The 22123-nt window shown below is 49.1% G+C and overlaps 1 protein-coding gene across 2 annotated transcripts; it reads right to left on the minus strand.

Moving 5' to 3' along the window:
- Positions 1–10493: 10493 nt before the first annotated feature.
- Positions 10494–22061, minus strand: cxxc5a (CXXC finger protein 5a). 2 transcript variants are annotated; one of them, XM_084684200.1, is made up of 2 exons: positions 21203–22061; positions 10494–11618 (listed from the first exon to the last, which is right to left on the minus strand). In XM_084684200.1, the coding sequence occupies exons 1-2, from the start codon at positions 22007–22009 to the stop codon at positions 11577–11579; spliced, it is 849 nt and encodes a 282-aa protein (XP_084540326.1). In that variant the 5' UTR covers positions 22010–22061; the 3' UTR covers positions 10494–11576. The 2 variants fall into 2 exon arrangements, with proteins under 2 accessions (XP_084540326.1, XP_084540325.1); XM_084684199.1 differs by having other exon boundaries at positions 10494–11621.
- Between the last annotated feature and the right edge of the window lie 62 nt (positions 22062–22123).

The raw sequence follows: 22123 nt of genomic DNA on the forward strand, positions 1-22123 counted from the left end.
TGGCTTCTTTTTTTCATTCCGTGAATTAGACCAACGTTTTTGCGAGGGACCTGCCTCATTCTTAACATCCACCTTCCCACCACCGTTTTTTGCACAATCCATGTAAGCCAATGTGAGAGGGGACAGTTATGAGTCTGTGTGTGTGTGTGTGTGTGTGTGCTGAAGGGGGAGGGGGGTCATTTCAGCAGAGACAGCGGAATTACGGTTGTGTGCTTTCCTGATGAGGGGCTAGGTTTATGGCGTTTGGCGGGAAGAGTTTGCGCTCTGCGTCGCAGATTTACTACTGCGTCTCTAATTTCAGCAGCGCGACGTATTTAAGAGCGTGGCTCGTAAAAAAAAAAGAGAAAAAAAAGACAGAGAGAGGGAGGGAGGGAGAGGGGTAGCGAGGGAAGGAGGGACGGAGGGAGGGAGGGAGGGAGAGGGGGAGCGAAAGAGGGAGAGAGAAAAGAGTAAAAAAAAAAAAGGAGAGGCCGGGCCGACTGGTAGCTAAATCAGCCCGAGCACAAAGAGGCAGGCGTCTGAGAGGTATTGACCCTCGATTGATCGTCAGAAGCTGCGTGGTGGTATTGACCCGATAGGAGAGAAACCAGGGAGGCAGCACACACTGAGCCTAACCACGGAGAAGGGAGGGAAAGCAAAGAAAAAAAGAAAAAAAAGGAGAAAAACAAGCAAATACCCTGACTACTCTGACCTTGCAGAGAGCCTCAGTCTGTCCTACAGTCGCCGCTGCACGCATATGTACGTGTGTGTGTGTGTGTGTGTACACCAAGCCCAGCAGGAGGTGTGGGCTCCATCGCAGGTGTCCAAGGGCACTTCCCATCATGACGTAGTAGCTATAAGGCTCTCTGCTTGTTCTGCCATCAGAGTTGGGTGCTGTCGTTTTAGCCAAACGTTGTAGCGCCATTGGCATTCGCAGTGCTCCTGTTGTCATCATGCACGAACTGTAGAGGGACGTTGCTTCACCTTGCTCTCCGTTTGCCATCTTTCTCGAAATGTTGATGTTGTTGTTGGTAGTGGTGAAGAGGTCAAGCGGAAAGGGCTGTATCACCACTCGTTGTAATGAAAACAGCGCCACGTATCGTACTGGGATATGACATGCTTTCGGCCAATGATTCGGTTTATTCACTACCATTTATATTAGGATAAAAGCAGTTGCCCCCAAAATTAGCATTATCCGAATAAAGCTACATTAGAATTGATACCATCATGTAAACGTAGTGAGTGATAGATTACATCGGCATAGAATACCTTTTTTTTAAATATATTTTTGGGCATCTCTCGCGTACTTGAAAGTTTTAAGTGAAGTGTGACAGGAAAGAGAGAGTGAGAGAAAGCTAGAGGAATACATGCAGCAAAGGGCCAAGGCCGGATTCGAACCTTGTACTCACACTTTTCCCATGAGCCACCGGGACGCTCCTCTTCTTCCTGGTCTTTGATTGCCGGCCTGACGACTATCCTCTGGTTGAGGGGAAGATCTGATGCAAGGTTCGAATAACTTGCATTTCCTTGTGTCCATATACCATATGCAATATTATTATATGGGCCCACATTAAGATTTCATACTATAAGCGCTTACATAAAAAATATCCTATATTAATAGTTTCTCTGCATTTGTATATATTTACTCCCCTCCCCCCAAAAAACTGACACTTATTCAAAGCCCTACACACTGAATCCACATTTTTCCAATTACCTCATCTAGAGGTAAGGGTTGGAGATTAGTTTTGGAAACAAAATCGTTGACGTTCCGATTGAACTCCTTTGTTTAGTATATGAGCTGCCATTTTACTTTGATTCCTCGTGACTCCCAGAGGAAATGTATTTAAAAAGCTAAGACTTAACTAGCACACAATGTAGGCCAATTTGCATCTTACAGTACTGTTACAAGTTGGAAAGTCAGCAAGACATTCCCTGTTTGAGGGAGTTACAATAATTTCATAACACAATAACATGTCATTTGTCGCTATGATAACACACGCACGCACAAACATAGAAACAAACATCTTCTTCATGGCTGTTTACAATCCTTAGCAAACCTAGCCAAACTGCACCTGCCTTAGATTACCGTTGGTTTGAAGGTGATTGGAATGTTCCACCTCAGATGGACATGGAAGGTTATCTTCTGATAGGATGGAGAAGGCCTGGGAACAAGGTCATCCAGCATACTTACCTTGGACACCTTCTTTTGGGCTGGAGCTTCACCGCTCTCGTACCTCTGTTTGCTGAGAACAGTGTTTTCATCAATGTGCAACATCAACCTTCTTAAACAATGAAAGAGGACATGCGTTTACCACATCGGGATTCTCTTTTCGCACATTTAAAATATGTCTGAATGAACAGAATATTGTTTCTGCACGTTTATGGTTGAATAACAATAGTTTCCATTGTTTGTTTCTATTGATTATTATTATGATTAAATAGCATCGTTTTTCTCCATTTGTGAATACTGATATGTTGCTTGGGCAATATATTTGCCCAACTCATTCACAGGGAAAGATTATTGTAGCACATACATTTACCTCAATTGGAAGAGTTAGAGTTAAGGCTAGGCATGCAATTCCAGAGAGGTTAGGGTGAGTGTTAACAGAACCCAAAGCACACGAGTGGCACACACATGGAGGGCACGCACACACACACACACACACATCGACACACACATCCACACTCATGAACCAGATGGTCGCAGACCTTTCCGACTGGCAAGGTGTGCCAGCTTGAGCCCGTTCTTCTCTGTCTCTCTCCTCCTCGTTCGATCTCCTTTCTCGTCATCCCTCCAGAACCCGGGCGTAGACTACAAGTGTCATAAAAGGTTTACTGGTTTCCTGTGTGAATCAGGATCCAGCCAGCCAATCACGCCTCACAATACAGTCAAATGCAGTTTTTGTCGACGTTTTTGCCTTTCGCGGGCGAGCGACTATTCCACGCCGTTTTTGCCTCGACTCAGGTCTATCCCAGAGTTCCTTGGGTAAATCGCCACAACAGGTGCGGCAATCGTTCTGCCAGTAGGGAGGTTGGCAGCGGGTGAGGGGGGGTTTGCACATGATTGGCGCGCGGGTGGAACATAGAACTGCGAGAGACGTTCGGGGAGAGTGTTGCTGGTGGCGAAGTAAGGAGGCTGCGCAGGGGGCTGGGGGTGGGGGGGTGGGTTCCCTCTGAAAACAATGGAGATGCGAGGACCAGGGAAACGGAGCACGCAGCTCCGAGTCAGAGGGCGAGTAAAGGGAGGGTTGGGGGGGGGGGGTGTGAGGGGGCGTGAGGGGAGGAGGAGGAGGAAGGTGGGGGGGGTCGGGGAGGGATGGGGTGCGGGGGGTGGGAGGGGGTCATTAAACTGGAAACCAGGAGCCACATGGGAGGCAGAATTTTAAATGATTCCCCCCGCAAGCAAGACCAGCCCAGCAGAAGGACTCACTCTCAGTCCCTCTCTCTCTCTTTCTCTTTTTCTCTCTCTCTCTCTTTTTTTCTCTCTCTCTTTTTCTCTCTCTCTCTTTTTCTCTCTCTCCCTTTTTCTCTCTCTCTCTCACTCTCTCTTTCTCTCTCTCTTCCTCCCTTTTTTGCTCTCTACCCGTCTCCCTCATGGAGATGCAATTAATTCGGATAGAGCCTGCCAAGAGTGCAGAGATAGAGGATGCGGGGTGCACCCTCTCCCGTGTGTGTGTGTGTGTGAGTGTGGGGGGGTGGGTATGGTCTTCATGCACACACAGACTCCTTGTCTCCGTTTGACCACCCCACCTCCTCCCCCCCTCCCGCCAGAACGAGAGTCTCACCTCAACTGCCATTGCCGTGATGATTCACATCTGTCCCGAGAGATCCCCTCGCTCTCCGTCCCCCTCTCTCTCTCTCTCTCTCTCTCTCTCTCTCTCTCTCTCTCTCTCTCTCTCTCTCTCTCTCTCTCCCTCTCTCTCTTTCTCTCGCTCTCTTTCTCACGTTTATTCAAGCTGCCATCAACATGCTACCGCCGCCAAACACTTCTCCGGTGCTGAAGCGTTTCCAAAAGCAAATTCGAATTCAACGAAACTCAACTCAACGATCTGCCTAAAAATACCCCGGACCGCTTACGGAACACGTAAACCACTCAAAATCCAATTCCGGGCATGTGAATGTGTGTGTTCCACAGTTGTTTGAAGTTCGTCAAGGCCAAGATGGGCGTTGGGAGAAGGAGGGGGGGCTGAGGGTTGCACGAGGGGGGGTGGGGAGGGGAGGGGGGCCGGAGGCCGCTTGGTGAAGTTGTGTCGGATAGAGTGTGGGATGTGTCATGGTACACAAGGCACGTACCATGCAAAATGCAGGAGGCAGCTAGCTCGGGGGCCGGCAAGCGTCAATACCAGGGAAATTGATCGTAATCAACCAAGCCGCATCGAGTGAGCAAAGAAACCTCCTTCCTCTCTCCTCCCCCCCCCCCTTCCAACCCCCCCGCCCCCCCCCCCCCCCCCCCCCCCCCCCCCGTCTTACACCTATCTCTCCGCGACGCGAAGGTTCCCCCCGTTTGTTTTCGAAGACGACAGATAAACAGTCCCGCGCGCATCCGGGAGGGCGTCGAGGACGGGCTGGTGCGTCGTCTCGTCGACGCTCGCCTTGCAGTTCCTGGTCCCTGCGCGGCATTTTGAAATATTTGCGGATCATTTCCCCCCCCCCCCCCCCCCCCCCCCTGTTTCTGGCTGTCGGGTGCTAGGCACAGGCACGTCAACGGGCCGGGCGAAACCCTGCCTCGGGAAAGGAACCCGAAAGTGTGTGGTGTATTTTTTCAAACCACAACCCCACTTCTCTCCCCCCACCACCAGCACCACTACATCCCCCCCCTTCCTCTCCGCTCCACCATAATTTCTAATTTGAAGACGCCGGCGTACCTGGCTGTGCGGCTGTGCTGTTAAAAGCGCTGGCCCAATTATAGCATAACACCTAGCCTTACGGTTTCCATGGCTGCACGATGCATCTGTCCCGCGGGATGCGCCGTGGAGGAACCAGCCCTTATCAACCATCACCGTGGTAATAACCCTCCCTCGAGTCTCCAGCGCCTGCGTCAAGACTTAACGAGAACCCAGGGTGAAATCTCTCTCCCATTCCAGCCACCGCCATTGATTTGGGCTTAATCTGTTTCTGTGCGCGCGCGCGCGTGTGCACGTGCATGCTTGTGCAAGACTTTGGATTTGTGTATGGGGTGATGCGTAATCTATCGACTGGGTGGAACCCTATCTCATCTCTTTGTGTGTGTGTGTGTGCGTGCGTGTGTGTGTTTATGTGTGTGTCCATTGATTCATTGATGTAAGTTTTGCTTTTGCGAGTCTTCACAAATTGCCCTTGTGTGTCAGTCCCTTTGACTAGTAAACAGATCTGCATTCCATTGGCCACAAAACGTTTGAAATAGTAAACAGGTGTGAAATAGGTCAACAATATTTAACCTTCTGTTAAACTGGAGATATATAGGAGTTGTCAACTTTTAAATGTGGAATCTTCCCATCTCAAGAGAAACAGGCCGACTAGCCTTCTTTGTCGGGGGTTCATGGTTAAGTGTTGAATCTTTTTTACGTCTCAAGAAAGAATTGAGGATCTTCGTAGGCAAGGGATCGTTTTCTAGTGCCACCTACGTAATACTCACAAAGATAAGCGTGCGAATGGTTGTTTATCAGTGGCGATATGTTGGGCCTTTCCATGGAATTGTTTGCAGGACGTTATGCACATGCATGTCACTTCAAATTTGCAACACAAAGGCTGTGCGCATCACATTTTGAATGGAAACACTTGAGGGGGCTCGCTGGGGAAAAGCTTTTGGACAACACCTTTTTTTAGTCCCTTGGAGGTAATGTCAATTAGATTCCTTTTCTCCAGAGAACATCCCTCCGCATAACACACGGTAAAAACGTGCAGCTTGCCATGACACTGTTATGAGAGGTGAAATAGCGACAACATAATGGAAATCAAACGCAACAAAAGAATCACAAACCAACGGTCAACCGCAACCAGGAGTTTATGGGTGCCAGTCGCAAAACCGACTGCCTTCACACGGTTAACTCGGCCGACCCTCCAATGAACTGTCTTGGTTTGATTTCCTACGCTTGGATCAATATGTTGGGTTGACTTGAGGTAAATTGGTTGGACTGTACACAACAACCTGAAGGCCAACACTCAGAACAAGGAAAAACAACTGAAAACCAACATTTTCAATAACTGCAATCCAACAAACCTGTCATTTGTGTCCTTTACATAACCTTATATCAATGATTAGCACCTCTCCATGGGAAGTCATGTGAATGGAACATACCGGTAGTCTCTCATCTGGACACTATTTCTTTATTTAAGATGAAGGTATTGCAGATGGTCAAGTATTCACTACATTTTAGCACCTTGAGATTCGTTTTCAAATATCAAGTGCGTTACAAATCAAATCTATTTCTTATTTGTATTATTACATACCTCCCATGGTTTGTTTTTAAACACAGTACACCTCTCCTCCCAATTCAAAGTGGAGCGACCTGCTAAGGAAACATCACAACCAACGCCAGAGTTAAACCACGTCGATATCTTATTTGAGTGAAATATGCCTTTAACTATGCCTTTAACGAAGCTATGGCTGTCGCCTGGTTGGGCTTGTCAATACAAGCCTCCCAGCCCGCTAACAGGATAGAGGACTAGCATGGCGGAGTGTGCGTGTCGGGGCTGTGTTGTGTCCGAGCAGCCAACAGCAGCTTCCTCATTGTTAGCCTTAACACACCAGACCCTTGGGTGATGGGCAAAGTGTTTGTGTGCGTTTGTGTCTGGGCATGCGTGTGTGTGTTTGTGTGTGTTTGTGCGTGAGCACCTGTGTGTGTGTGTGTGTGTGTGTGACCTCACTGGGGACCAGCCCTAACAGCATGTCTCCCATGTCCTGTGACCATGTTCGTCGTTTCAGCCTCACGTTGTCAGGGGAAGCCCAAATACCCAGCTGTCTGGCGCGGCCGACGCCGGCTCCGCCGCACACGCCCGGAAAGTTCCAGCACACATCGTTCGCACGGTCACGATCAAAGGCTCGACGGCCAAACGCTCGGAGTATGTCTCGTCGCCCCTTCTGGGGTTCCTAGGGGCTTCGCTTCAGCTTTTGGGTGCTGTTATTTTCCATCGATGGCCCCAAATGTGCAACCCTTCACCATCTAACGTTGATTCTCTGCACTCTCTTTTCAGTACTCATTACGGGGCACCATCACTTGCAGTGTCGTGAGTTCCAGGGTGCTGAACATACGACAGTTGACATGGTTGATCCACATGGCTGTTTTCATCCTTTTTTCCTTCTATTGGAGAGGGGGAGAGGAGAATGAGAAGCAGTGGAAGAAGGGGAGAGATTGAGAGAGAGAGAGAGAGAGAAAGGGAGAGAGAGAGAGAGGGAGAGAGAGAGAGAGAGAGAGAGAGAGAGAAAAGGAGGGAGAGAGAGAAAGGGAGAGAGAGAGAGAGAGAGAGAGAGAGAGAGAGAGAGAGAGAGAGAGAGAGAGAGAGAGAAAAGGAGGGAGAGAGAGAGAGAGAGAGAGAGAGAGAGAGAGAGAGAGAGAGAGAGAGAGAGAGAGTGAGAGAGAGAGAGAGAGAGAGAGAGAGAGAGAGAGAGAGAGAGAGTGAGAGAGAGAGAGAGAGAGAAAAGGAGGGAGAGAGAGAGTTGGGTTCCGCCTGGCTGTCTGTCCATTCTGTCCAACCAACTTGCCTCGCCTGCCTGCCTCGCCTGCCTGCCTCGCCTGCCTGCGAGGGGCCTTTGGAGGGGGGGAGGGGGGAAGGGCACGCCGACCGGCCAAGAGGGTGAGCAGATCAGTACGGCTCAGTGTCTGCGAGGCGGCGATAAGATTCCAGGATTCTCCCACTGTGACAGGCTCGCTCACCCACCCTAACACCCCTCTGTAGACACAGACAGACACACACACACACACACACACACACACACACACACACCCTCTGGCTTCTACACCTCAGCAGTCAGGATCAGCACACATAGCTTGTACTCCACCCAGAGACTCCCAAACTCTGCTGTCGTCTCAAGTTCAAAATTATTCGGACCATCAGCATATCGGTTGCCAACTCTGCTCTTGTAACGTGTAATATTAACGGGAGGACCATAGGATGAACAGTCAACCATACCACCATTTTTCTTTTTCCACACACACACACATCCCGTATACTCTCGGAAAACTCACATGTACACACAACAACAACAACAACAAAATAGAGCCCACTGCACAAAAAAAATCCCACGCGCACACGAGCGAGCCCGCGAGCTCACGCGCAATCACGCCCGGTCGCTCCCTCGCTCCCTGGCTGTCTTTCTTTATCTCTGTTGTCCCTACCCCACCCCCCTCACCCTCCCACCGCCCCCCCTCCTCCCCCCCCCCCCCCCCCCACCATCCCCGGCTCTGATGGCAGGTTGGCCAGCGAGCTGTGCGGCGGGGCGCAGCAGAGGAGGCGAGGACGCCGCGGCGCACATTAATAATGCAAGGCCTCTGCTTCCTCTCTCTCTCTCCCTCCCTCCCTCCCTCGGCCCCCCCCCCCCCCAGCGCTGTGGCGATGGCACCAGCCCAGCGCTGTCACCGGGGGGGGGGGGGGGGGGGGGGGTTGGTGGGGAGGTAGGGAGGGAGAGCTGGGAATATGCGCTCTCCAACCCTCGGCTCGCCAAGCTGCTTGCTACGGCGCTCGCACACAAGCCTGCCTCACACTGGGTCCCCCCCTCCATCCCCCCTCCCCCCCCCCCCTCCCTCGTCCCTCCGTCCTTCTCCTCCATCGAGGATACTCGCTAATTAGAAGAAAAAAAGAACGAGAAGGAAAGAAACTCCCCTTGTAATGGCCGCAGTAGAAAAGTACCTCCACGTCGGCCACATTCTAATAGCTGGGGTAGCGGGGTTTGGGCGTGCAGGGGGGGGGGGGGAGTGGTAAGATTCTTGACATTTTCATTATTTCCGCAGGAATTGGAAATTCACACTTCTTGCCAGTAGTGGTCCCGTCCTCCAGTTCTCCCCATCTTGTTAGGAGCCAAATTGGTTTGATTCCCATTGATATCGTTGTTTACATGCATGCGGTCGCGATCGGCGTGCGCGAGAGCCATTATTGTGTGACGGTAAAAGACAATGCTAGCATTGATCCGGAAGTGGGTGCCTTGAAAGGCTACGATGTCAGTTTTTATGACAAACCAAGCATTGTGTTAGCGTGTCATGATGTTCCTCTGGCTTAATTACTCGTGTCAAGCTACGAAGGGGCCCAGGTCTCAAACACACACACACACACACAGTAAAGGGTTAGCTGTTTGCTATGAGACGATGCTCTGCTTCTTTCACTTCTGTAGATGTCACACGCACATACACACACACACACACACACCAGGTACACAGCAATGCTGACACCCATCATTCCAATAGCTCCTAAACCCTCTCTGTCTCAGCTTTAAATCAAATGAGAACTCCTTCTTGATATCATTAAGTAATTATCAATTATTCAGCACTTTGTAATTGTTTCCTTTTACCTGTAAATGTCATGTGTTAGTAGGGGGAGGAGTCGGTGACATTTGAAAGGATATGGGGGGGGGGGGGGTCATTTTTAGAGCAGGCTGTACAGTTTGTATCGTTGTTCTCACCTTGTACCTAACCGTTTTCCATGGGGGTTCAGGTTTCTACTGAACACCACAGGCTGACAGGTATTCCTGGACATGATTTGCAAAATACTCAAAGCCTCAACAGAATAATATGCTCCAAAAAGGGGGCACTCCAAATAATTGTATTTCACTTCGTATATCAGAGGGACGCAGATGATTCAGACCCTATTCTAGCACTTCCTTGCTAGCTCCAGATGTGCTCGTTGAATCTATCGGGACGAGCATATCGGGTCCCACACCTCCCCAAATGGCTTTCAGACCTATCTTTGACATGGCTTCAGTTGTCTGTATGAACATTGTAGTAATGTGACATTTTTGAAATGTCTGCAAAGACATAAAAATAGTTTGACCCAGTGAAAACTGTACAGTGAGCACATGCAACACTGTACTCCTTCTCCTTCTTGCCCCAAGGCTTCCAATCCAAACATAATTATCTTTAAGTCGTTTTGTCCATTTAGAACAATGGTAAAACCCAGTTTTTGCTATTACGTTTTGGATGTACTGTGAGGGTCTCGCCCATTATATTTCCCACTAGCAAAGTGGCTAACTGGAGCCAAAGTAAATTCTTCAACGTGCCTGGGATGGAGTAAGAAAGGTTCTTCAGGTACAAAACAAGCTACGTTCTTAACTTCTTGCTGTGTCCACCCAGAGTGCTGTGACATGGAAGCAGTCTAGAGGTTCCTGTGTCGCGCGAGTCAACCTCTACATGAAACCCGAGAGCATAGACCACACACTACATCCTGTATCTCCTTTAATGACTTCCTCTTCTCACCCCAGAAATTGTTTATTTTATCCAATGATATGAAAGGGAAAAATTTAAAGATTTCATACTGTAGTAGTCAGTTAAATCTGATGTTTTAGAAAAAACACATGCAAACAGACAAGTAGACGAACATCAAAACTGTAAATTTTGACACAAATACATGCATTCGTTTTTATTCACAAAACCAGTCCAATTTTCTAAATGAATACAAACATCGCTGTTGTTTTTAAAATATGTAGCTACCAGCAACATAATGAAAAAAAAAGAAGAAAAAAAAAACAACATAAAAAAAGAAAAAAAATCTTCGTATTCAGTGCGTTCAAATGGGTAGATTCAGAGCAAGTGCTGTCTCCTATAGTGCTGTAGCCCTCTGCGCTGTAGTGGCACACACGCTCATTTGGGCCACAGTTACATAAGGCTGCCAGTTTTACAAAACAAAATACAGGCCTGGGAATACAGGCCAGGAAACCTACATGGCTGGTCAACTGGGAAGATGGAGCGACGAGTGATGGCCCAAGAGGGTCAAGGCCAACATCCGGATCATTCTCATCTCAGAAATCTGGATTTTTACATTTTGAAACAATTCCTTTGCTTTTACAAAGACAAACCATTGATCTGTTTCAAAACTATATTCTTAAAATGAAAATCATAAAATAGACAAGGGTTTAAGGTAAGAACAATGGTGCTAAATTACAATAGTGCTTGCCATTAGCCACTAGTTTTTAAAATATAGCCGTAAATGTACATTCTCTACACAAGTACTGTATCTTTCCACACGTGAACAACATTAACACCAAACACAGAAATTAGTTGATTGTCCACACTCAGTTCATCATTTCTGTTTGGCAATGAACAGTTCCATGTCTAAGCGACGGAAAAAACCTGCTGGAAAAGGACAAAAAAGTACCAAAATGGAAACATATAAAAGGGAATGAAAGTTGCCATAGATTTTTTTCATTATGTTTAATTTTTGGTTCAAGGAATAAGTAGGTGCATCCATTACTCGATTGATTATTTTGTAACATTTCTGTTTTCTTTTTTTTTTCTTTTTCGTTTGTCTGTTTGTCAGCCAGAGTCCGTGCCCGAGACAATCCAAGCGAGAGTTGGCATTGCACTTGATCGCAGAGCTTTGGGTACAGGGTGGAGGAGGAGGCGGAGGAGAAGGAGGAGGAAAAGGAGCAGGAAGAGAAGGAGGAGGAGGGGAGCGGGGTGATGGAGTCAGTCCTACTGGAACCACCTGAACGCTGCTCCGGTAGGAAGCATCACCTTCTTGGAGAGAGAGAGGGTGAGAGAGAGATAGAGACAGACACACAGAGAGAGAGAGAGAGAGAGAGAGAGAAAGAGAGGGAGAGAGAGATTAGTGGACATAGATTTCAAACGACACGTGTAATTTCAAATCACCTAAAACACAACTCTTGCCTTGGTATTTTGATCTCCAGTTTGTGACCAAGGCTAAGTGGATGGATGCTTGGAGGCAATACTGTTGCATGCACATAGAACATTCTCCACAAACGCATGTGGACACATACACAACAACACCACCCTTCCGCGACATCCTCCCCTCTTCTCTACTCTTTCCCTCCTCTCCTCTTTCTCTCCAGCCAAGGTAGGATCAGGGAAATCTCTGCATCCCACACCACCCTCCCCCCTCCCACACCTCTCCCTTGCTGTCCAAGCCCATCCTCCCCCTCTCCTTCCCCCTCCCCCTCCCCCCCCCCCCCCCCAGCCACAGGCCATGGCCCTGGCTGGCTCCACGTGAAACCCGATATGGCGCATTTATTATTTAGTCACCACGCAGTCACGTCGCTCTCCCGGTCGACCACAGAGGGCTCTCAGTGGTGACACCGCTCTCTCTGTTCCCCTGCTCTCTCTGTTCCCCTGCTCTCTCTCTCTGTCTCTCTCTCTGTCTGTCTGTCTGTCTGTCTGTCTCTGTCTCTCTCTCTCCCAGGGTGTCTCTCTCTGTCTCTCTCTCTGTCTGTCTCTCTGTCTCTGTCTCTGGTCTCTCTATCTCTCTATCTATCTATCTATCTCTCTCTCTCTCTCTCTCTCTCTCTCTCTCTCTCTCTCTCTCTCTCTCTCTCTCTCTCTCTCTCTCTCTCTCTCTCTCTGTCTCTCTCTCTGACTCTCTCTCTCTCTCTCTCTGTCTCTCTCTCTCTCTCTCTCTCTCTCTCTCTCTCTCTCTCTCTCTGTCTCTCTCTCTCTCTGTCACTCTCTCTCTGTCTCTCTCTCTCTCTGTCTCTCTGTCTCTGCCTCTGTCTCTGTCTCTCTCTCTCTCCCAGGGTGGGATCGCTCTCCGGTTCTGATTGCCCCGACCAGGGGAGGCACACATGCAGACAGACGCGGGCCAGCCGGCCGTCAACCCTCGCAGTCTTGGTTACCGTCGTCAGGCAAGAGGACCACCAGGGCTGGGCCTCTGGAGCCGCAGCAAGGCGGAAAAACAAAACCTGACTGCGACAGAGGGTTTTTTTCTTCTTCTTTTTTTAGGGGGACGTTCACCGACGCTGGCCGGAGCCTGGCAGGAGTCGCTCGACTGACACCTCCACACCCACACCCTCCCTCGCACGGCACTCTCGCACCTACCACCGTGTATTCTCCGCGCCTCCACGCACATGGATAGGCTAAGCAACACAGTGTTCCCACTCTGCCACCACTCCCACCATACACGGAGCACACAAGCTCACACTGAAGAGTACGCATGTGGAAAGAAATCTTCAATGGCAAAACAGTTCCAATTGAATTCAATCAGCAAAGCAAAAAATGTGTGGAAAATGTGCTGCATTTACAAGCAAGACTTAATGACATTGGCTTTTATGACAGACGTGTTTGGATATGCAAACGTCTATTCATTCATTGAACAAGAAAAAAATACAATGCCCCCCCCCCCCCCCCCCCAAATAAAAAATGTCCTTAACACGCTCACCGTAAGCGAGATGACGACTTAAGGAACAAAACAACATCACCGCAACAGCCTACCGACGTTAGCCTGCCACGGCCAGAACGCCTGATGAAGAGCACGGAAAAAATGTAGAGGTCAAGGAAGGTCAAGGGCTAAATGCATCCCACCGGTGACCTTTCAACTCTGTCACTCAGAGGGGAAAAAAAGAAGAGGGGGAAAAAACACAAACTCCACGACTACCTCTCTCTCTCTCACAAGGAATTGACCTATGGCTTTTCCAACGGCACCTGATCCAACCATCGTGACCTCTCGTCTGCCTGTGGACTCTGCTGGCTGGTTCAAAGTAGGAGGCGTTTCTCCGAGGGCATCCCCACTCATTTCAAATGTCCGTTTCCATGCCCTCGATCCGAATCTCCTCATTGATTTGAACGTGAATGTGTTACTGCGCTGTGAGGTTGGCCACACCTACACACCAAATTCACAAAGCCAGATTATACCTACACACCAAATTCACAAAGCCAGATTATACCTACACACCAAATTCACAAAGCCAGATTATACCTACACACCAAATTCACAAAGCCAGATTATACCTACACACCAAATTCACAAAACCAGATTATACCTACACACCAAATTCACAAAGCCAGATTATACCTACACACCAAATTCACCAACCGAACCCCAAGCCACACCATACCCACATATCAAATTGCCGACGAGCCACTCGAATCAAGCTTTCGGAAACATTCCGTATCTACTTTATCTCGTTTAGACTGCAGCTCGTGACTGCAGGACCCAGCTGAAGTGTGCAGAAGGAATACTGTGGTCAAAGCCAAGGGTTAGCCTAACTTCTCCCCATCAATCATTCCCTCCTGGACAGGCCCTGGTCACAGGAGCCCTTTCACCGTGACCTCAACACCCTGAACCTCAGACAGATTTAGAGGTTGATGTCACCCACCACCCTTTCGTAGGTAGGGGCTGCTGTGTGTGTGTGCGTGTGTGTGCGCGCGCGTGTGTGTGTGCGCGTGCATTGCAGTGTTTCTCTGCCTGTTTGCCCCTCAGTTGCTGTGTTAGTAGTCCTGTCTGCCTGCCTGTCTGTCTGTCTGTCTGTCTGTCTGTGTGCTTGTCTGTCTGTCTACCTGTCTGCCTGCCTGTCTGTTGACCCCCTCCGACTTGTTGCTCAATCTGCCTGGCAGCTTGCCGACCATTCTGCATGTCTCAATGTCAGACTGCATGCCTATGTGTTTCTGTCTGTCTGCCGTCCAATGCAATCCGGAGTACGGTATCCAGGGCTGGGAGCAGAGGAAAGGCAGAGAACGGGGAAGAGAAACTCCATGTTTACACATTTTCATCTGGTCACATGGCCATTGTTTCATAAGTTGAATACAGAGAAGATCTGTACTGTAATATCAGCCCGCCAGAGCACAACAAGAAGGACATACAGCTATTTCCAAACACAAACAAGGACAGAGAGTGGACCTTCCACCAGCCCTCGGACTGATAAATCTGTTCTCCACAACAAAAGCAAACCCTTGGGCCCTGACTCCCCCGTCGCAAAACGACAACAAACTGACGCACACAGCGCAAATACCCACATCTACGGAGAGACTCACGCTAATACATACATCATAGACTCTTCCGGAGAGGGCCGGAAAACAGCTAGCCAGGAAGGCCACTGTGGAACACACGTTTATGCGTCAAAAAATGTGTCGGACTGCTACTCCACAGGTTTATTTCTGTTCAAACGTGGCCGTGCCCAAAATAAACCCAGACATCTCCAGCCATCGAGGTGCGAGGTGGCAAAGGTCTCGGAAGACCGCAGAACCGCCCCCACGCTCTGCCGTTTTTTTTTAACGGCCTTCTCGGAGCTGCCAGGAGGGTTTTAATGGAAAACCTTCAACACCCTCACGGCGCTGGGCCACTGCGTTTTCAGATTGGGACACATGGACACGCACACACACGCACACACACACACACACACACAGACAAAACCAAATACTCACACCGAAACATACTGTGCATACGACACACATGCCAGACACACACATATGATATCCTTTTATTTTTGTATTCATTTTTTACTCGTTTTTACTCATTACTAGTTTGTAATAATACAAAAAAACACACAGAAACCAACTGTTGATCGAGGTCCAAACTACAACTGAAGACATCACAGAAAAAAAAGAACACATTCTGGACAGATTCTGTCATCCAAAGCCACTTTCTACAGGTCATTTGTCTTGAGTAAGTCTGTCACAATTCTCGCTCTTAAACATTAGTTTTTTTTCTCTTTGTCACTAGTGCACAGTGCCCGTGATGCAGTCTGTGATTAAGATGTCGGTGACACAAGGATTCTTGCTAAATGTTTCCTGTTCAAAAATCTTACGTCTACAAACATCTAGACATATAGTTCAGTACAGAAGTCATATCATGCATAATGGTTGAGCCAGTTGTCATAATTGTTGGCCTCATTCCCCATACTGTGCCGCATGTACAGTTCAGCCTTAAGGTTTGCTATGTTTACATTAACCTTAGTATCTTTTCCTTTGTGCTGTGCAGTGCCGTAAAATAGACTTGTATTTTTTGTGCAAAGCAATGGAAATCAAATCCCTGTTGTCTAAAGCATAGTGAGTTGTTTGTGTGGTATACACAGCCACAATTGCAGGCTAATAACCTTCTGGACTTTGCCCAACTCACTTCCGCTCATTTGATTCAGAGGGTGTGGAGTCCAGTGGCCTGATGTCATTTTCGCAATCTTCTGCAGGGTGCACTTTATAGGACTATTTCATTTTCACGAACCACTCATCAGAGCAATTATACACCTACAGAATTTCAAGTTCGCGAAGGGTTGCATGTAACTTTGTTTGGATGACAGGTTAGCGAGCAAAATGACTATTCACTAGTTGTAATTTACGTCATTTTGAGACCTGAGACCAAGGAGGATTCTGATTGGGTTCGCAATCTCCATGGATACATCCCTTGGTTCTATGCGGTCACATTTATAAGCCTATTTATTTGTCTCAAATATGAAAATGAATCCAAACAACCTCACTCACACATCCTTGGGTTCTGAGCTGGATACCTGCAAAAGCATCACTTTTCTCAGTGCCTGGTTCTCAAGCTGATCATTCCACCAAAACTAGAACACACACACAGAGTCACACAGAGATTCCTTGCATTATAGTATAGATGCATGTAGAGGGAAAACTGGACAGCGGTAAATGCCATTGGGAAAACGTAAGTGGTGAAAAGGTTGGACGAACCCACATGTACAATAACAGACCCCACCATGTTTACCGCCATGGTCCACACACACACACAGAACACACATTGAACAACCATGGCTTACGGGTATCCGCCACCACGCTAAGTGACCCACATCCATTAGCAACCCAGTTAGATTGCCAGCTTGGTCCATGTGAGATCTGACACTCTGACCTCTTTCCACTTGGGTTGCCAGTCTGCCTGCCTGCCTGCCTGCCTGCCTGCCTGCCTGCCTGCCTGCCTGCCTGCCTGCCTGCCTGCCTGCCTATCTGTCTGTCTGTCTGTCTGTCTGTCTGTCTGTCTGTCTGTCTGTCTGTCTGCCTGCCTGTCTACCTGCCTGCCTGCCTGCCTGCCTGCCTGCCTGCCTGCCTGCCTGCCTGCCTGCCTGCCTGCCTGCCTGCCTGTCTGTCTGTCTGTCTGTCTGTCTGTCTGTCTGCCTGTCTGCCTGTCTGCCAGTCTGCCTGTCTGTCTGTCTGTCTGTCTGCCTGTCTGTCTGACTATCTGTCCGTCTGCCAGTCTGCCTGTCTGTCTGTCTGTCTGCCTGCCTGCCTGTCTGTCTGACTATCTGTCCGTCTGTCTGTCCAGTCTTGATGGTGTGTCTGCTGGGTCCAGGTGCTGACCACAGGTGGACCTGGTCATCATGGCTCAACAACTAACATCAGAGGCCAGGATGGTCTAAATAGGCGGTAGGTTTAATCGTTCACGGTGCTCCCACAGTCACAGATACAAATGAAAGGTGACGCACGCATGTCTGCTCTCACAGAGATGTCCGACGCTGATTACAGTTTGGAGATCACACTTTTTCTCAGTCCCGTTGGTGCATTTCTCGAGTCATCCTCGACATTTGCAAAACAGTACGTGCATTTCTCAAAACCATTCGTACAACTAGCAAAACGCAGAGGATTACCTGCAAAAGCCGCTCTCTTGCCAAAATCCTTAGTTCATCTCTCAAACGTAAATGTCTGTGTCAATGAACATGTCAGTGCCATCAGAATGACCTTGTGTCATCGTGTGCGGATACGACAGTCAAATTGCTTCGTCACGTTGTCAATATAACAGTGTACTCTGGAGGGATGTTCTGATGTAAACTGTGGTTTGGATGACGATTATTGTAAATTGTAGGTTACATTTTAGTGTATGTACCAGTTTGATTGCGAGAGACTGGACGGCTTTGTACTGCAATTTGTTGACTTGTTGAGTTGTAGGACAATCTCCTTGGGGACAACTGTACATGCAGTGCTGTAGGAATTACAGTGCAGTCTTCCTACACCCCCTGACGTTCCTGTCTGTTGGGCTACACATTTCTCATCCACATCACAACAAATATCTTCCCATTGCGACTCCCCAAATTCATTGTCCTTCCATTGTCAGACGTTGTAACATTGTGTTGTGCTCCGGCTATATATACTGGCCAGTTGATGGTGCATGAGATGCACCTTTGTTAGAGAAAGTCAAGATTCACTTGGGAGCAATTTATCAATTCAGGCCAGATTTAGGCTAGTGGAAATGTATAGAAATATGCTTGAAATATTATGACAACTTTCTCAACCATTTTGCATGTAAAGACTTATGCTATGAACTAATGCCTAAATGTTGTGGGGGGTGAGACTATTCAACAGAGACCCATTATTATACATTTTGATCAACATGACACAAGAGAATTGTACATAATCATTTGCATGGATGTACCAAAGCATTTGCAACTGGTTCAAAGAAATTAGAAACAGCTTTTTTGATGTGCACAAGTGACACAATGACGTGAAGACTGAACAGGTAGTTTGAAGAATTTCAATTCTGATCTGAGAAATGTACCAAAGCGAACTGAAAAAAGCGGTAAACTGTATTGATTACTCGTCATCGGATGTTTGGCCTAGTAGAGGGAGGATATCCCTCTCGGATCTCAACACATCTACTTAGCTTCTTCCATCAAATGCTAATGTCCTTAAGCGCTGCTTTATGGACAATTAATTTCCATGCAAAGAACACAAACAGACCAAGAGAGGGTCAAAAGGAAGCAGTGACCTCTTCCACCGGCACACTGAGAGTCGGGTAGTCTCTCGTCTGATAGCAAAAACTGCAAGTCCCACCGATTGAGTCATTCAGACCTTTTTTGGGCTGCGAAAGTAACAACTCTGGTTAATGTTTTAACAGAATTTCAATTCACGCCCCTGCTATGTCATGAAACACACAAGAAAGAGACTTGACACGCACTTAGTCACCAGCATTCAATTAAAAGAAATATCATTCTTGGTGGTAAAGGCCAAAGTAATGCAATGGAGAAGAAAAAAAACGACATATTCAAAAGGATTCGAAAGATAAGGGTTAGAATGAGACACCAATCAGGACTGCTGAAATAAACAAACAAACAAGGTCAAATTGTTTTTGTGAATACTAAAAAGCTTTTATATATTAGGAAATTACTGAAGAAGAACGAAAAAAGCTAAAGGAATACAAGCTAATACACGTTCTTTGTTAAATAAAACTGTCAACAACAGTTTCACTCAGGTAATAAACAAATCCAAGGAAAAGCATCTGGATATTAAATAACCTGCCTGTTCACACACTGCAGTATATAACAAACATTTTTATCCACGATAATAAATGAATCCTTATTGGAAACATATAATTTATTACTTAGAAGCCAACTTGTAACCCACAAGACAACACATAATAGTCAAACCTGGTTGAGTGCAATCCGAATGTTTCATACAAGCATGTGCTGGTCATCCCTGTCTAATGGAGATCAATGCCTTCTGCCCTTCTAATGGTCATTGCATTTGCTTGAGTCCTTGTGACAATTGAGAGCCATCTAAATAATCTGTTTCAATCCATCACAACTAAGTGCCAGAATCCCTAAGAAGTCATGAATGCGTTATGTCATTCCATTTGTTATGGCATGTTTTATCAGCGCTTTATGGTATCGATTTCATGACAAGCGAGAGAAACGATGTGCCCGGAGAACTGAAACGGTATTCGGCGAGACACACAAACTCCACAGAGTTCACGGGGGGACAGTACCGGTCGGAGTTTGAGCGCAGCGTCACTGAGGTGACCCCCATGAGAAGTTCGCAGGGCCCCGTTTAGCCAAACGGGCATGCCACAGGAGAGAGGGGCGAGCGTCCGAAAGCGGGGGGGGGTGGGGAGGGGGTCGGGAGGGGGGGGGGGGGGCATGTGCCACACTGACACCTGGTGCTCCAGCTGACAGCCCCATGGCCAGATGGCCCGTGTTAACACACACGTGCACACGCACGGACACACATGAAGGGGGAACTAACGCACACGTATGCACACACACACACACACACGTGCGCGGACACACAGCCGTCTCACGTCGACGGACACAGGCGTTGGGGACACACTGTGCACGACACACACTATACACGCACTTGGTGCACATACTATATTTACAGTATTGCCCATGCGAAGCCCATTGTGTCGTGGCTACAGGAACACTGTCAGAGTTCTATTTTTAAAAGCCTCCATTAAACATATCTCAAAATAAATCTCACCCAGGCACAAAATTCACCTTTTAGGCACGCGAAACCACATTTGGACACACAGACAGATATCGCATGACTGTCCTAAAAAGGCAACGACCCCCAATTCATACAATCCCGTAATTGGAGGAGGAAGGGAGAGAGGGGGGGGGCTTTGTGTGTGTGTGTGTGGGGGGGGGGGGTCTCTCAGGGTGGGCGTGGGCAGGGTGACACTGAGTGCGTGCAGAGGGCAGATTAAAGAGACCCCATGGTGCATGTCTGCCCCCCCCACACGGCCCCCCTCTACGCACCACCTGTCATTCCCCAGCTCAAAGCCCCAGTCCCTCCCTGCTTCTCCTTGAAGCCCTCACGCTAGAGCTGCTGTACGCTCGCACTCACGGCGACAAGGAATGAGGCTGGACAATGTCACACGTTTTGGCGTTCGCTCACACACGTACACAAACAAAGCATCGGGCGTCGTCGTACAAAAAGGACGTTCGGCCAAATCAAAAGGCTGATTCGAGGTTTGGGGTTACATTTGGTTGCTAGCCACAAAATTCTTGACTCGCAGCTAATGAACGATACATAATTGTGGTTTAGTGGTCCAATCATGTTTCTCTGTTAGATAAAGGTTACCAAGGCAATTAATTAGCCAATCTTATTTTCGTTAAGAAGATATTATTGTTTTGCTACTGAGCACAAGGTATATCTGTGAACTTTTTGAATGTTTTGTTGACATTTTTGGTATAAGTACACAGTCTTAAAAGGGTCACTGGTGGTGATTCCAACCAATTCATTTTTCGAGTTCCTTAGTAAACGAAAAAAAAACTACAAAGGCAAGTTCCTGCTAATCTTGGCAAAGACCAACATGGTTTGTTGTTCAAGTGGAATAGAGGCATTTGCGACCCTGACATTTCCCATCCTTTTCTCTTCCAAAATTCAATCTCCCATGCCTCCCTGCCACTCCAAAACTCAAACCCAAGCCCTGTTCCCTTCCGAATTTCCCAACCTGCACTGTTTCCTCCAAACACCCCATACCAGCCCTACCCGCTAACTCCTTTTCCCAACCAACCTTTCACCATAGAATCTCCATTTCCTGGCCCGCTTTGCTGCCTCCTAGCTACTTTCCCCAGCTCTTCCTGCCCCCCCCCCCCTCCCCTCCCCCCCCGTAGTCAAAACTCCAACTCCCATCCCTCCCTGCTCCCTCTTACCTCCAGGGCGGCAGACGGTTTCTTTTTCAGCTCCTCACATTTGCGGAACTTGCAGATCTGGTGGCCCGTCTTGCGGTTCCGGCAGCTGCTGCACTGCTCGCAGTTAATCCGCCGGCGGCAGGGCGGGCACATGCCGCAGCGTTTCCGCTTCTTTTTGCCGGAGCTGATGGCGGACGCCAGCTCGCTCTGTGCTGGGTACTCGGCCAGGCCGGCCATGTGCAGCGCGCTGTCCGCCAGAAACACACCGGCCGGGGTCATGATGAAAAGCCCCGGGTTGAAGGGGAAACCGCCTCCCACGCCGTATGGAAAGTCGGCGGGGCCGCCCACGCCGTCCGCCGCCGACCCGCCCTCCAAGTCGCTGGCCCCCGAGCCGGCGTCGCCCCCGCCGCCCAGGCCGACGCCCATGCCCCCCGGCAGCAGCATGTGCTCCATGCCGGCCCGCTTCAAAAGCGCGGCCGCCTGGGCGAAGTGGAGCAGGCCGTTCTGTCCCTCCAGGACCTGCTCCAGGGTCCGGTCCAGCTTGGCGGCCGCCGCCAGAGCCGCCACCGAGACGGCGGGCTGGGGCGGCGGGGGCGGCGGCGGCTTGACCGAGCGACTCTTAGCCTCTCCGTGGTGCGTGAGTCCGTTGCCGCTGGTGGGGCACGCCGCCGTGTACTGGGACAGGGTGCGCGACTTCTTCAGGCTCTTGCTGAGCGGCTCGCTGAGGATGCCGCTGCGGTTGCGGCGCTCGATCACCGGGGAGTCCTCCCGGCAGCCCCGCTCCGCGGCCTCGGCTGTCCGGCTCCCGTCCGACCGTCCGCTGGACATGGCGGCCCGCGGCCTGGTCGCCCTCGCCGGCGGGCTGGGGGGTCGGGCTGGGGGTTGGGGCGGGGTGGGAGGGGGGCGAGCGGGGAGGGGGAGCCGTGGGGGGCTCTCAGTCAG

The sequence above is a fragment of the Hypomesus nipponensis genome, chromosome 20 (genome assembly GCF_054491055.1).
Source record: "Hypomesus nipponensis isolate SF chromosome 20, ASM5449105v1, whole genome shotgun sequence".
Lineage (NCBI taxonomy): Eukaryota > Metazoa > Chordata > Actinopteri > Osmeriformes > Osmeridae > Hypomesus > Hypomesus nipponensis.